Source organism: Rattus norvegicus, chromosome 17 (genome assembly GCF_036323735.1).
Source record: "Rattus norvegicus strain BN/NHsdMcwi chromosome 17, GRCr8, whole genome shotgun sequence".
NCBI classification, from domain to species: domain Eukaryota; kingdom Metazoa; phylum Chordata; class Mammalia; order Rodentia; family Muridae; genus Rattus; species Rattus norvegicus.
Window position 1 is genome coordinate 77,209,493 of NC_086035.1, and position 14,852 is coordinate 77,224,344.

The 14,852-nt window shown below is 40.3% G+C and overlaps 1 protein-coding gene across 11 annotated transcripts in view; it reads right to left on the minus strand.

Moving 5' to 3' along the window:
- Upf2 (UPF2, regulator of nonsense mediated mRNA decay) overlaps positions 1 to 14,852 on the minus strand; it is a 111,292-nt gene that overhangs the window by 75,518 nt on the left and 20,922 nt on the right. For all 11 annotated transcript variants that reach the window (XM_039095923.2, XM_039095924.2, XM_063276633.1 and 8 more), the window contains 4 exon segments: positions 14,259 to 14,419; positions 9,112 to 9,306; positions 3,392 to 3,541; positions 712 to 815 (listed from right to left, as the gene is read on the minus strand). In XM_039095923.2, coding sequence (XP_038951851.1) covers positions 712 to 815; positions 3,392 to 3,541; positions 9,112 to 9,306; positions 14,259 to 14,419 — 610 coding nt within the window.

The window sequence follows — 14,852 nt, forward strand, 5'->3', positions numbered from 1 at the left end:
AATCACTTATTTTTGCAGAATTAGCAAGGATATTACATGAAAGTTAACATTTTTTAAAATTACAATTCATAGGCGTAAAGAATAAAATGGTGCTAATGCTTTCCTGCGGGTACAATGCTAGCAACATTCCTCACCACCATCTTTGCAAACACCAAAACAGGAAAAAGGCAGGCGCTCTGAATATTATGGAGAAAGCGGCTGCCTTAGGCACCGCTGGAAATCTACACAGCACCTTTTAAGAGACTCATCTAAAACCACAGCAAGGTCGCTGTATGAAGGGGAAAGGAATCAGGTCAGGTCAACAGGAATCTGGACCTGTACTTCCAGCCCTAATTTAATCTGTATCTACTCTGGATTCTCACAATAAGACTCCTTCTGAAAAAATGGTTCACTGTACGGTTTGCATCACTGTATGGTTTGCAACAGCCTGAAAACCACTGATACTCAATACTTTGAGACTTGTCAAGTCTACATGCTCTTGTAAAATTATATAAGGATAAGAACCCTTGTCAAATAGCTATAGGAGCTAAGAGATGCTGAGAGCAGAAGCAACCCTCCTCCAGGAAAAAGCCCCCTAACTTTCTGCATGCATACACATGTACTTAATAGCAGCAATTAAAGAGAAGGCCAGGAACTTGAGAGCATAAGCTATGGCACGAGAGGAGTTAGACAAAGGAAAGAAAATTGAGGGAAATAAAAGAGAAGGAATACCTTGTCAATCAGGTCTCGGTTGACACAGTTGGGCAGCTGCTGGAGGAAAGCATCCACTATGAGTTTGAGGTGAGATCCAGTGCTGGCTTCTTCATCTTCTTGTTCTAATGTGAAATCAGGTTTTGGACAAGTTAAACAAAAATTAATAAACAAACAAAGACTGTAAGATCAAGCATCCAACTATTAAGTGATCTGAGAAATGAAGATAGAGGATGTGTATGTGGCATATGCACATGTATGTGTGTAAATGTACATGCCTGTGCAGATGTGTCTGCCTGCGCAGAGGCCAGAGCAGGTGGAGGTGAGTCAGTGTCCAGTTTCTTGCTGAACCTGGAGCTCATGTCTTTTGGCTGACACCAACTAGTGTCAACGATTCTCCTGTATCTGCTCCCCAGAATACATAAGCATGATGAAGACAATGTTCACCTTGTCATATAAGTCCTGGGACCCAAACTCTGGTCCTTACAGATATGCATCAAATGCTCTTTAACCACCGAGCCACCCCTCAAGCCCAGAAAATATATTTTGTAAGGTATTTCTAAAAGCCTAGGATATTGGGGACATGCCTAACATCATACATAATACCAAGCCATTATAGTATTTCAGATACTAGCTATAAATGAACAACTTTTACCCTTAAGCATCTACACAATAAATAAAAAGTAAAAAAAAATCTACTCGGGGTTGGGGATTTAGCTCAGTGGTAGAGCGCTTGCCTAGGAAGCGCAAGGCCCTGGGTTCGGTCCCCAGCTCCGAAACAAAAAAAAGAACGAAAAAAAAAAAATCTACTCATAAATACATACAGAAAATCTAATTTTAATCTGCCCGTCAAGTCCTCATGTTCTGCAATTAATAGCACTATACGCTCTTTCCTTCTGATTTTGAGGGTGTTGGCTGCAAAAGCGTGCACACTATCTTCTGTTGGACTGACTGTGTAATCATAGAACTAAAGTCCTCCTGTGGTATTTACACAAAGGCAGTGAAAGAAACTGTCTTTTAATATCATTAACTGGTATGATTTAGAGCTGGAGAATTCATGAGCCATGTTCACCCCATGTAGACAGAGAAAATAAATACTAACAGAAGGTATTCTTCCAGTTAAAAATCCTAACGAGGACCAGGAAGGCGGCACAGCAGTTAGCACGCGCTGCTCTTCTAGAGGACAGATCTGTTTCCGGAAGGCACACCGAACAGCCCGCCACTGCCTATACTCCAGCTCTGGGGAACCCAACACCCTCTTCTGGCCCCTGTAGGCACCTGCATGTAAGCATAGCATGCATTCACAGGGAATCATACACGTACAAATAAATTAACTTTAAAAGAAAAAGAATCCCAGCGAACTCAATAGTTGCTACTGAGTATAGTTGCTCATGGGTACAGCTCTTGCCTGGCCTCGGATTTGATTTCCTCATACCGCAAAAATAATATTTTAAAAATATAATAAAAAGAAAATAATGAATGTATTTCTTATTACTAAATAAAAATAACTCAGTTTAAAAGACAGATAATATTAACACTGACATAATTTCATTCCAATCATTTCTAACTCAACAATTTTAAGTAGCTGTCAAACACATTCATGGCAAGTGTCATAACAACGATAGTAAGAGATTTAAAATATTCAAGACTGGGGAGACAACTCAGTGTAGGCTAATAAGTATTGTGATACAAGTATGAGGGCCTGAGTTTATCTCCTCAGACACCCATGTGAGGTCAGGCACATCTGCAACCTCCGCTCCTATGACAGGTGAAGACAGGAGAATCTCCACAATCAGTCACAGGCCAGGCAGCCTGGCCCAGGAGGCAAAGAACTAAAAGGAGGCCCTGTCACAAAGAAGGTGAACAGCGGGCACTGAGAGTCCCAGCTCTCACCTGATTTCCATATACATGCCAACACACACACACACACACACACACACACACACACACACACACACACACACTCACACAGATAGACAGACACAGACACACACACAGATAGACAGACACAGACACACACACACACACAGATACACACACATAGATATACACACACAGAAACACACACACACAGATACATACACATAGACACACACACAGACACACACAGATACACACACACAGACAGAAACACACACTTATACACACATAGACACACACACACAGCCACTCACACTCAGATAGACAGACACACACACAGATACACACACACAGATACATACACATAGACACACACTCACACACACACAGATACATACACACAGACAGAAACACACACTTATACACACATAGACACACACACACAGCCACTCACACTCAGATAGACAGACACACACACAGAAACACACACACAGATACATACACATAGACACACACTCACACACACAGACACACACAGATACACACACACAGACACACACTCACACACACAGATACACACACAGACAAACACACATACACACACTCATACACAGATACACACAGACACAGATACACACACAGACACACACACAGACACACACACACACACTCACACAGACACAGATACACACACACAATCACACACAGACACAGACACTCATGAAACACTCATGCACAGAGTAAACTAAAAATAATAAAAAAGCAACAGAGAATTATGAAGATCCATCCTCTCAGGTTTGTGTAAAAATAACAAATAAACACTGATGACACAGCCCTTCACCTTGTTCATCAAGGAGTTTCTTTGTAAGATCTTCAGCTTCATCTCCACCTTCTAACTCCAGTGTGTCATCATTAATTTCTAAATTCTCCAACTCAAGTTCCAAATCATCGGGACTTGATGCTTCCTTATTATCCTTTGGTTCTTTTGCCTCTGTTTAAAAACAAAGAATTAGAAAAGTATAATGGCAGAATATTTGCTGAGCATTCAGGGACTTTGGGTTCAATGTATCAAAAATAATCAAAACATATAAAAAACAAACAGAAAGCATCTTTTAATTCAAGGTCAGTTCAAAATCCTGCTACAGGGGTGGGGAGCTGGCTCAGCAGCTAAGAACACTGGCTGGCCTTGCAGAGGACCTAAGCTTGATCCCCAGCATCCGCACCGTAGCTCTCAACTCTCTGTAACAACAGTCCCAGGGGACCTGACACCTCTTCTGGCCTCCAAGAGCATCAGGTGTGCATATAGTGCACAGACATACACTCAGGCAAGACATGGATGGATTTTAAAAAGCAACACCTTTTAAATCCTGCTACAAAAACATTAAAGATTCACAAAAATCTACATAACTTCTCTAATTTTTTTAATCCTAATCTAATTTTACAAAAAGTAAAATTAGAGAAAGACTGATAAGTCTATATAATTTGGATAAAAACCTAGAAATGTATCTGACAAATCCTAATGAAAACTTAAAAAAAAATTTTTTTTGAGTTTTTTTTTTTTTTTAATAAAACAAATTGAGCTTTTTGAGAGGCCAACTTCTACAGTTCTATACATCATCTGCACTGGAGAAAGGAAAAAGGAAAAAGAGAAGGGATGAAAAGAGGGCGGGATGGAGGCAGGCTTGTTGAGGATTGGGTCTAATGCTTTGTCTTAATTCGGCTCCCAATGAGGAATCACAAGGGACTCTGCACACAGACTCTAAGAGACGCCTGTCCCCAGTGGCTCTGACTGGGAAACAAAGCTGCCATGTAGCCAAGGCTGGGCAGAAAGGTGCAGGGGGCCTTTTAAATTGCACAGGCAAGGGGGAGAGAGAGGAGTCACAGAGAATCACCACGACTTGGAGGAGAAGGATCAGATGTAAAAGCTACAGGAAAGAAAGCCGCCAGCCATGTAAGAAGAATTTGGGAAAACGGCCCTAGGGGCCACTTCCTCAGATACCATGGGTCTGGGGTAGCAGAGATGAAATGTTGATTTAGCAAGTTGACTCAGGAAAGTTGGAGGGGAGCATGTATGCTAGCTGCGGAGAGGATTAGAAATGAGCTAATCAAATCAACATTAGCTAGCGTGTGCATGCGTGTAACTAATTCACTGCTACATAGGCTAGCTTACATGGTATCTATGCTAAAGACAGGAAATAAAATTCATTACAGTGGTCTCACCTAAGAAAGCTCTCAAACTCCAACATAAGTTCATTCTCATTTTCTCTATTTCTCTCAATTTTATTTAATGTGTATGAATGTGCTGCCTGAATGAACGTCTGTGCACCACTTGTGTGCCCAGTACCTGCAGAGACACCCAGAAGTCGGTGTCAGATCCCACAGACCTGGAGTTATAGATGGTTATGTGCTGCTACGTGGGTGCTGGGAATCAAACCTAGGTTCTGGAAAAACAGCCAGTGCTCTTTACCACTGAGATATGTCTCTAGTCCCCTTCCTTTTATTTTTTTATATTTAGTATATTCTTTCCTGGGTTATGCAGGCAGTAACAATGAAATATGAATTGATATAAAAACCAATTTAGTAGCAATATACTAAATAAATAAGAAAAGACTAAATGCAGAAAAGACCAATCAGGAAATTGGTAAGAGGAAACAATTGAACTTAACCAAAAAAATCAAACCAAACCACAGAACCAAATATTCAACAAAATTGGCAACAATGTTGATATCTGTAGCAGTAGAGTGATAGGTAAATATGCATTCATCATATTAGCTTCTCTTTTCTCCTTGAGATTTTAAAAAATCTATTTGTGTGTGAGAGTGTGAGTGTGAGTGTGAGTGAGTGTGTGTGTGTGTGTGTGTGTGTGTATGTGAGGGTGGGGAGACTCATGCAAGAAGACTATTACAGGTTCAAGTTCAGTCTGGGATACATAAATTCTAGGCCATCCTGGGCTATAGAAAGAAACCCTGTCTTAAAAATAAACAAAATTTAAGGATTCAAGGTCAACAATGTACACTTATGTCCCCACATACAAAATTAATAAAAATTCTTTAAATGTGTACTTAAACCACCTAAAATATTACCAGTTCCGTGGCTCATAGCCTCCAGTTTCTGTAATGAAGGAAAAACGGTTTTATATCACGATACTCGATGCCAAAGTAAGAAAGGAACTCTTGCTTTGTCTAAAGCTCACTCACTCTCTTTCAGCAACTATTTGAAGTCCTGTTCAGCTACATATTGTTCTAAACACCAGAGATACAACTTGATTAATATAAACAAAAAAGCTGCTTCCCAAATGAAGCATGTATTTACTCCTTATGTTTACTAATAAAACTCGTTATCAGAAATGGCTTGGCAGGAAAAGGCCCTTGCTACCAAACCAACCCCGTCTTGATCCCTGGAGCCGACACACTGGAAAGAAGAGAACTGATTCCCGAAAGTGGTCCCTGACTCCCACATGTGTGAGTACATGTGCATACATATAAGAAAAAATATATCCTTTTATTTTACAAAAAAAATCTTCTGCACAGGGTTATAGCTCAGTGGTAAAGCGCTTACCTAGCATGCTCAGCCCCTGGTTAAAAAAACCAACAAAATGTTCCTGATTACCTACTACACATTCACAACTACGATAAGCTGCTGAATGCTGAGAAAAAGAAAAGCCTTAAAATGTCTCCTATATTAAGAGAAAGTTCCTATATTCCATATATTCCTCTATGTCTCCTATATTTACAGGAAGTTAAACTAATATTCATGAAGAAGTCAAGTCGGGGACATATTATTAGTAATGTTTGAGGAGCACAGGTAAGACAGATTAACATTTAGGATAGAGAATTAAAGGTATTAATACACATGATGACACAGTAAGTCTCAGAGAATTATGCAGTGTTTTAGAGACAACAATAACAATTTGAAATGAATTCCAAACTCAGGTAAAACCATTAAATCTATCACTGGGATGCCCATTATATTTAAGAGGTAGAGAGAGGCAGATCTCTGAGTTCTAGGTCAGCTGGAGTCACACAGAGAAATCCATTCTCACAGGAAAATAAAATAAGAACGTCACTGGGCACCATGGTGTCCCTCTAATCCCAGCACTCCAGAGGCAGAAGCAAGCAGTTTTCTTCAAGTTTAAGGTCATACATAGAGAGTTCAAAGACAGCCAAGAATACTAAGCGAGATCCTATGCAACACAGACAGAAAAATCCAGTAACAAAACAAAAAGGGAAAGCGGAATGTCAATAGCAAGGAAGCTGCAGACACGGCTAAGCAGTTACGCTCGAGCACCTGCCTTCCTTCCAGAGGCCACAGGTTCAGTTCCCAGAACCCACATGGCAGCTCAGAGCTGCATCTAAGTCCACTTTCAGGGCATCCAATTCCTTCTCTTGGTCTCCTCAGGACCTGCACACACATGGTACATTTAAATACATATAGGCAACACTCATACATAAAATAAAAATAAATCTTAAAGAGAAGTTAGTAAGGAGATTAAAATAATCTTAAGAAGGTACAGAAAAGAGTGACAGCTAAACCAACAGCCAGGTAGGTGTACAAACACAGGACAATAGTGCAGATCGGAGGAGGAGCACAGACAGATGTGAGAAACAAGGGTTAGCAGCACCAGCACCTCCTACTCTACTACTAGTTTCAGACCTTCAGATTTTTCTCAACTAACTCATAGAGGCCTGGCTAGAACTAGCCTTGTGAAAAAATGATGCAGACAGATAGCAGTACAAAACCTATGCTTTGTGGAGAAACTCCTGTCTTAAGATGTCACAAGGGGTTGGGGATTTAGCTCAGTGGTAGAGTGCTTGCCTAGCAAGCGCAAGGCCCTGGGTTCGGTCCCCAGCTCCGGAAAAAAAAAAAAAAAAAAAAAAAAAAAGAAAGAAAGAAAGAAAGAAAGAAAGAAAGAAAGAAAGGAAGACGTCACGAGACTTCATTGTAAGATACTAAAAAATAAGCACCTTCCACCAATTCAAACTAATGTGAATATACTGGCTCTAGTAAAAGTGTGTTCCTAGCTAGGAAGACAGTTGGGTGTAGTGAGGGTTTGGGTTTCCTTAAAATGCAGTTATATCATATGAATGTGCTCCTGTTTTAATCCCAGGTATGGGCTATGGGGCTGCTTCAGGTTGTGCACAGGAGCTAACTGACTCGTGCTCTAGGAGGGCGTTACTTTTGCCAGCTGCAGAGAGTTTATGTTTGGGAGTCTGCAGAGGCTACAAATGGGCAAGTCCAAGAGGGCCTGGGGTGGCGGCTGCTCCCCCTCTACTGGTTCCTACTGCTGCATTTGCCGTTGTTGGATTGTTACTTGCTGGATTTTCTGGATTGCCGTTTGGAGAAACCTGATGCCCCTAACTAGCAGGAAGTAGTCTAATGAGGTCTATGCCCCTTTCCCCTCTAACCTTCAGTCTCTCCTACCTACTGTTGGGAGGCTGGAAGGGATTGGGGTAGAGTATGGGTTGGAAGAGAGGCAGATAACATAACTCAATAAAGTGGCCCAAAAAGTATGCCAAAAGCTCAGAGGGTAGGAGCATGTGTAGAAGAATAAGTTCTAGGCTGGAGAGATGGCTCAGTGGTTAAAAGCACTGACTGCTCTTCCAGAGGTCCTGAGTTCAAATCCCAGTAACCACATGGTGGCTCACAACCACCTGTAATGGGATCTGATGCCCTCTTCTGGTGTGTCTGAAGACATAGACAGTGTACTCATATACATAAAATAAATAAAACTTAATGAAAGGAAGAAGAAGTTCTAATCCCCAGCATCCATGTAGAAAGCACAGATTTGGTCACTGAAACCAGTACCACCAGCACCAAGAAGTGTGTAGGAGACACAGAATGACAGGGAACAGAGGCATGAGGGCATGGTATGCAAATTGACAGTTTAGCTCCAGACTCAGAGATCCTCAAGAGAATGGCATGGACTGTAAGGAAGACAGGGAAAATCCTCTCTGACTTCCACATGTGGGGTGGGCCTGTACAGCTACATGTATGTGCCCACCAAGCAAAACAGGCAACCGTTGCCCTTTAACACTCTGATCCTCACTACTCTTTCATTCATTTTTTTTTAAAGATTTATTCATTTATTATATATAAATACACTGTAGCTATCTTCAGATACACCAGAAGAAGGCATCGGATCTCTTTACAGATGGTTGTGAGCCACCATGTGGTTGCTGGGAACTGAACTCAGGACCTCTGGAAGAGCAGTCGGGTGCTCTTAACCGCTGAGCCATCTCTCCAGCCCTCTTTCATTCATTTAATCTAATGCTCACAGTGCCAGTCCTTTTCAAGCACGTACCATTCTGAAGCGCATTTCTACCACACAAATGGCAACTGTTCCCTTGAGAGTTTATCTTCGGAAGGTGGGTAAGGTGGCTTGGCTGGTAAAGTAATTGCCCTGCAAGCCTGACAACCAAGTTTGATCCTTGGAATCCAGATAAAGATAGAAAAAGAGAACTGACTCTGTAAAGTTGTCCTCTGACGTGCATGCACTGCCCCCAACCCCTGCCCACAATAAATTAATTATAATTATTATTATCATTTTAAAAAGTAATTTACCTTTGGAATCATCTTTGCTAGAATCTTTGTTCTGACTTTTTTCATTGTCTTTAAACAAGATGGCTGGAACAAATGCTTTCAAATCGATGAGGTTTTCATAAAAATTCCGAGCGTCTTCGTCTTCCCATATGCCACCTTCTAAGTCATATTCTCCAGGTTTTCCAGGTGTAAATATATCGATTCCAGGTCCATGCTCTACAATAAACCATGAGCAGAGAACAAGTCAGAAGTGGTAAACATAGCACTTCACGTTTTATTTTTAGTTTTGTGCCTATTAAATCTCCATGTTTCAAGTGACTAGATTTTCTTCAATCAGCAAGCACTTAAGACTATACACGATTATCTTTTTGTATTCTGTTTTCCTTTGAGATAGGGTTTCTCTATGTAGCCCTGACTTCCCTGGAACTCATTCTGTAGACAGGCTAGTCTTGAACTTAAGAGATCCACCTGCCTTTGCATCCTGAGTGCTGAATTAAAGGCTAGAGTCACCATGCTTGTCCTTTCTAAAAAACATTTATTTATTCCTCTTTGTGTGTGTGTGTGTGTGTGTGTGTGTGTGTGTGTGTGTGTGTGTGTGTGTGTGTGTGTGTGTTTTCATGGGCACACGAAACCTGGGACCTTTGGAAGAGCAGTAGTGCTCTTAACCACTAAACCATCTTTCCACCCAGTAGTCATCTTTGTAATTATTATAATTACACACACGTGTGTGTGCACACATAACATGTATGCTACAAAATTTTGTGCTGGAGGTCAGACAACAATTTTTAAGAGTCAGCTCTCTCCTACCAACAGTGTGGATTTGGGGAATCAAACGCAAGTTATGAGGCTTGTGAGCCAAGTACTTTTACCCACCTCGCATGCCCAATTACTTTGATTTTAGTTTGGAGCTAAGTACAGGAAGAATAAAGCTGTAGATGGGCTCATGATTCAGATGTAGTAGTTTATTAGTTTGTTAGTTTATTTAGTTTTAAATTCTGAGCTTATTACTCTATGGTTATATGTCAGGGGAGAGTGAGGAGGGAAAATGGAGACATAGTTCTCCATTCTCTAAGAATTGATACTGGGAGGGAGACTAGGGAGCTTATCGACACAGTGCTGACCTCGCATGTCCCAGGGCCTGAGTTCTCTCCTCAGTACCTCTAGACCCCAGGGGAAAGAAGAATTTGCTACATGGGTCTAATCCTCAGAACAAACACATGAAGAAGTGGGAAGAGAAAGCCAACTTCACAGAGCTGTCCTCTGGTCTCCAAATGCGCACCACGGCACTTACAAGCTCTTCACACACGCACACAGGAGTAAATAAATGCTACAATTAATCATGTGGATTAAAATTAATCCCACAGGTTAATTATTCACTAAAGTCATTTAGGAAAAAAACAGCAAAACAATATAAAACACTGGCTCTTTAATTATTCTGCATTCCTTGTAAATAATGTATTCTAACAGAGCCTTACTAGGGCATAAACCCATACACCAAAAAGGAAAACATTGACAGTTTCCCAAGTTCTACAAAAAAAATACAAACAAAACCAGAAATTAAACAAACTTTACAATACCTATAATACTAACAAAAAGTTATTTATAAGATAATTTTATTTATGATATATTTCATTAAAAATCTGATCTACTATATACATAGTATATGTTTCATACATGGGTTTTGGTCCTGATTCCTTAAGCAAAGCTCCCTAAAACTCTTGCAATTTCCTGCATTACATGCTTTTTTATTCAACGTTCATCTTATTTAAGGTTATACTAAGGTAAGTTAGAGTGGGGTACTTAGCTTCAGGACACATCCAGTCACCAGGAAAAGCAAATTAGTACTCACAGACCTTAAGATGGACAGGACAGAGATTAGCTTTTAAAAAATTCTGCAACAGGAAGGTCGAAAAGTATGAGGAAATCCTATCTAGTGAAACCCTATCTTCAAAACAAAACAGAATAAAATGCTCTGGAACAGGGAGAGTTGATCAGCTTCAAATACTTACTTCTCTATACAGGAAGGGTTGGTTCCTCACCGACACTACATAGGACAGTGTCCTTGGTTGTACATCTGTATCTTTTATAGTTTTTCATTATAATCTGGTAAGTTTACAATATTTTCCCCGAGTTCTATGAGCCATTTTAGTTAATTACCTAATCGCATGAGGCACCTACAGAAACCCTGCTCTCTATGGCTTAACAGATAGAACAAGGGGCCAGACCTGCAGTGGTATCTTAGGTGTGGACGACTGCCCGATTATCATAAATAACAAGTTAAAGGTATCCTAATCCTTTAGTGGGAAGGGCATTTTGAGACAAGGTCTTTCTACAAAGCTCTGGCTGCCTGGAACTCAATATGTAGACCATGCTGGCCTTGAACCAATAGAGATCTGCCTGCCTCTGCCTCCCAAGAGCTGGGATTAAGGCAAAGCACCACCAAACCCAGCCAGAACCTAGTTCTTTATTTGTGAGAGTTAACACTAATTCTAGGGAGTTTCAGAAATGAAGTTTAAGATACACAAATATCAGAGAATTGGCCAGGATGAGAAAAATGGCCCATACCTGGCAACAGCAATGCTTTGTGGGAGAATACAGAAAAGTGTGTGTGTGTGTGTGTGTGTGTGTGTGTGTGTATTTCAGAAAAGTTCAATACACTAATATAAGACAAAAACTGATAATGCCCAAGCAGATAAATAAAAAAGAGTAACAGCAACAAAAAACCAAAAACTCTTTCAGTGATGGGGTAGGTGAGACAGGGTTTCTCTGTGTAGCCCTGGATGTCCTGCAACTTGTTCTGTAGACCAGGCTGGCCTTGAACTCTGAAATCCACCTGCCTCTGCCTTCTAAGGATTAAAGGGAAACACCACCACTGCCCAGCCTATTTTTTTTTTTAATCCTAAAATATGAGCAAGTATTTCACACATATAAAAATACTAGGCTAGCAAGCAATCATTTTTTAAAAATTTAACTTCTTGCCTGCATAGACGGCTCAGCAGTTGAAGAGCACGGGCTGTTCTAGGACTCCAGCACCCACATGGCACCTTACAGCTGTCTATAATTCTAGTTCCAAGGGCTCCAGCACCCTCCTCTAGCCTTTGAGAGCACCAAATAAATAAATAAAACAAAATAATAAAATAATTATAATAGAATAATATAAAAAGAAATACATTCTGTGGGCTGGAGAGATAATTAAGCTGCTAATGAATATGCATGGATATCATAAGAGGATGAAGAGTCTGGGTCCCAGAACTCACATGGGTGGCTCATAACTGCCTGAAATTTCAGCTCAAGGAGATCTGACATCCACTTCTGGCCTCTGTGGGGATTGCGAGCATGTACACAAACTCATAAACACATTATTAAAGCTAAACATTCTAGACCAATAAATAAAAATATATAGGCTAGCAAGAAGTAAGTAGAGGTGTCTGTCATCCAGTGAGTTTAGTCTTGGAACCCATTTGGCGGGAAGGAGAGAATTGAATAACAGAAGCTAGCTCCTGACACCTGACACACACACACACACACACACACACACACACACTCACACACTCTCACAATTAAGTAAATAAATGCAAAAAAGTACAGAAATATTAGAACTGCAATATTGGATTCACTTTATTACACATCTGACAAAACAAATCTCTAACCCCAAATGCTGTTTACACCAAGTCCGCATTGGACACAATCTGAGGATAACTCTAAGAAAAGAATTTGAAGAAATTCATAGTATGAAAGGAGCAATTCTCTAACTGCACGGCCTTGTCCATTCAAGGATGAGTTTCAAGTAGTAGTTGAAAATTATTAGATTGTTAATACCTAAACTTAAAAAAATTTGAAGCTATTTATAAAGATTAAATTTTTATTAATGTGAACTTAACAGGCCTTAAAGTAAGTGCTTTTCTTTCTTTTCTCTTTTTAATTATGAGCTGGCTGGGAAGACAGTACTTGCCACACAAACCTCAGGACTCTAGTTCAAATACCCAGCACTCACATCAGTTTAATGTAATGGTACACATCTACAACCCCCAAACTTGGGGGATAAAGACAGGTGGGTCCCTAGGACCTGCTGGTCAGTGTCTGACCAGTCAAGAAACGATCTTTAAAAACTGAGGCACCTGGATGTGGCAGTACATGGCTTTAACCTAAGTGCTCAGGAGGCAGAGGAGGTGGATTTCTGATTCTAAGCCCACCCAGGGCTATAATTTTATTAATATTTATGTCTATTAAAAATTTTAATATTTAATATTTTGCCCGCGTGTGTGTATGTGCAACATGTGCATGTGTAGTGCCTGAGTAGGTCAGAAGAGGCTTTTGGATCTTGTGGAACTGACGTTAAGGATGGCTGTGAACCACCATGTGGGTGCAAGCCTTCTTCAAGAACAACAAGTGTTCTTAACTCCTAAGCCAACTCTTTGACCCCTCTCAAGACCCTGTCAGAATGTGACAAAGAGACAAAGACAGAAAGAAAAACTAAGACAGAGAGGAAAAAGAGAGACAACGCGGAGGGAGGAGAGGAAAAGGGAAGGAAGAAAGGAAGGAGAGAAGAAAGGAAGGAAAAAAGAAGGAAGGAAGAAATCTCTGGCCTCAACACACACACACACACACACACACACACACACACACACACACACACACACACACACAGGTAGAAACTGAGGAAGTCCCTTGACATTTATCTCTGAACGCCATATACATGTACACACATATTCCATGTACATTCCTTATGTACATGTACACAATACACCACAAAAATACACTTACTCATACATACAAAAAGCTGGTTTAAAAAATGATGACTAAGGGTTGGGGATTTAGCTCGGTGGTAGAGCACTTGCCTAGCAAGCGGAAGGCCCTGGGTTCGGTCCCCAGCTCCGAAAAAAAGAAAAAAGAAAAAAAAAATGATGACTAAGTATATCATGCATTGCTGAGAGGGCTGAGTGGGAAAAGATTGCTGCCAAGTTTGATTACCTGAGTTCAATCTCAAGAACCCAAACAGTTGGGGTTGGGGATTTAGCTCAGTGGTAGAGCACTTGCCTAGGAAGCTCAAGGCCCTGGGTTCGGTCCCCAGCTCCGAAAAAAAGAACCAAACAGTTAAAGCAGAGAACTGACTGACTCCACAAAGTTGTACACAGACACACACGAATGAGGACTGGGTTATAGCTTACCTTCTGGTGTCGGTTTGTCCTGAGGAAGATCTGGCATATTTTCATCCAAAAGGTCGGCTAAGGATTGAGAATTTGCCAGCAGCTTCTGGTAAGACATGGCGAACTCTTCATACTGTTTATGCCTGTCTTCACTTAGCTCGCCTTTAGAGTGCAGAATACGCCTATAAATAATGAGGAAAGCATCTGGTAAGCTTGTCAAAGCAGGCATGATCACGGGAAACAGTCCATAAAATTTTATCTTACACAGAAATTTAACATAATGTTCCTTACTAACTTATTTTCAAATCTCATGTTTGCTCTGGATCTGCCTTAAAATTAAAACACATATAACAACAAAAATCACCCAATTAAGCTTATTCAAAGATGACGAAACATACATTCAGAATCACCATAATATTTAACTTTACAAAATAACAAAAGATTATTTATTACTTTGTTTAAGAATAGAACCCTCTAACATATAGCTAATCAAATATTTACTCCATGCAGTGATTACTAAATGGTTTTCAAAAGCAACAAGTTGTGAAAAGAATCAGTTATCCTTAAACTTCAACAACGACTTGATAAGAAAATATATTTAAAATTTACTGTAAA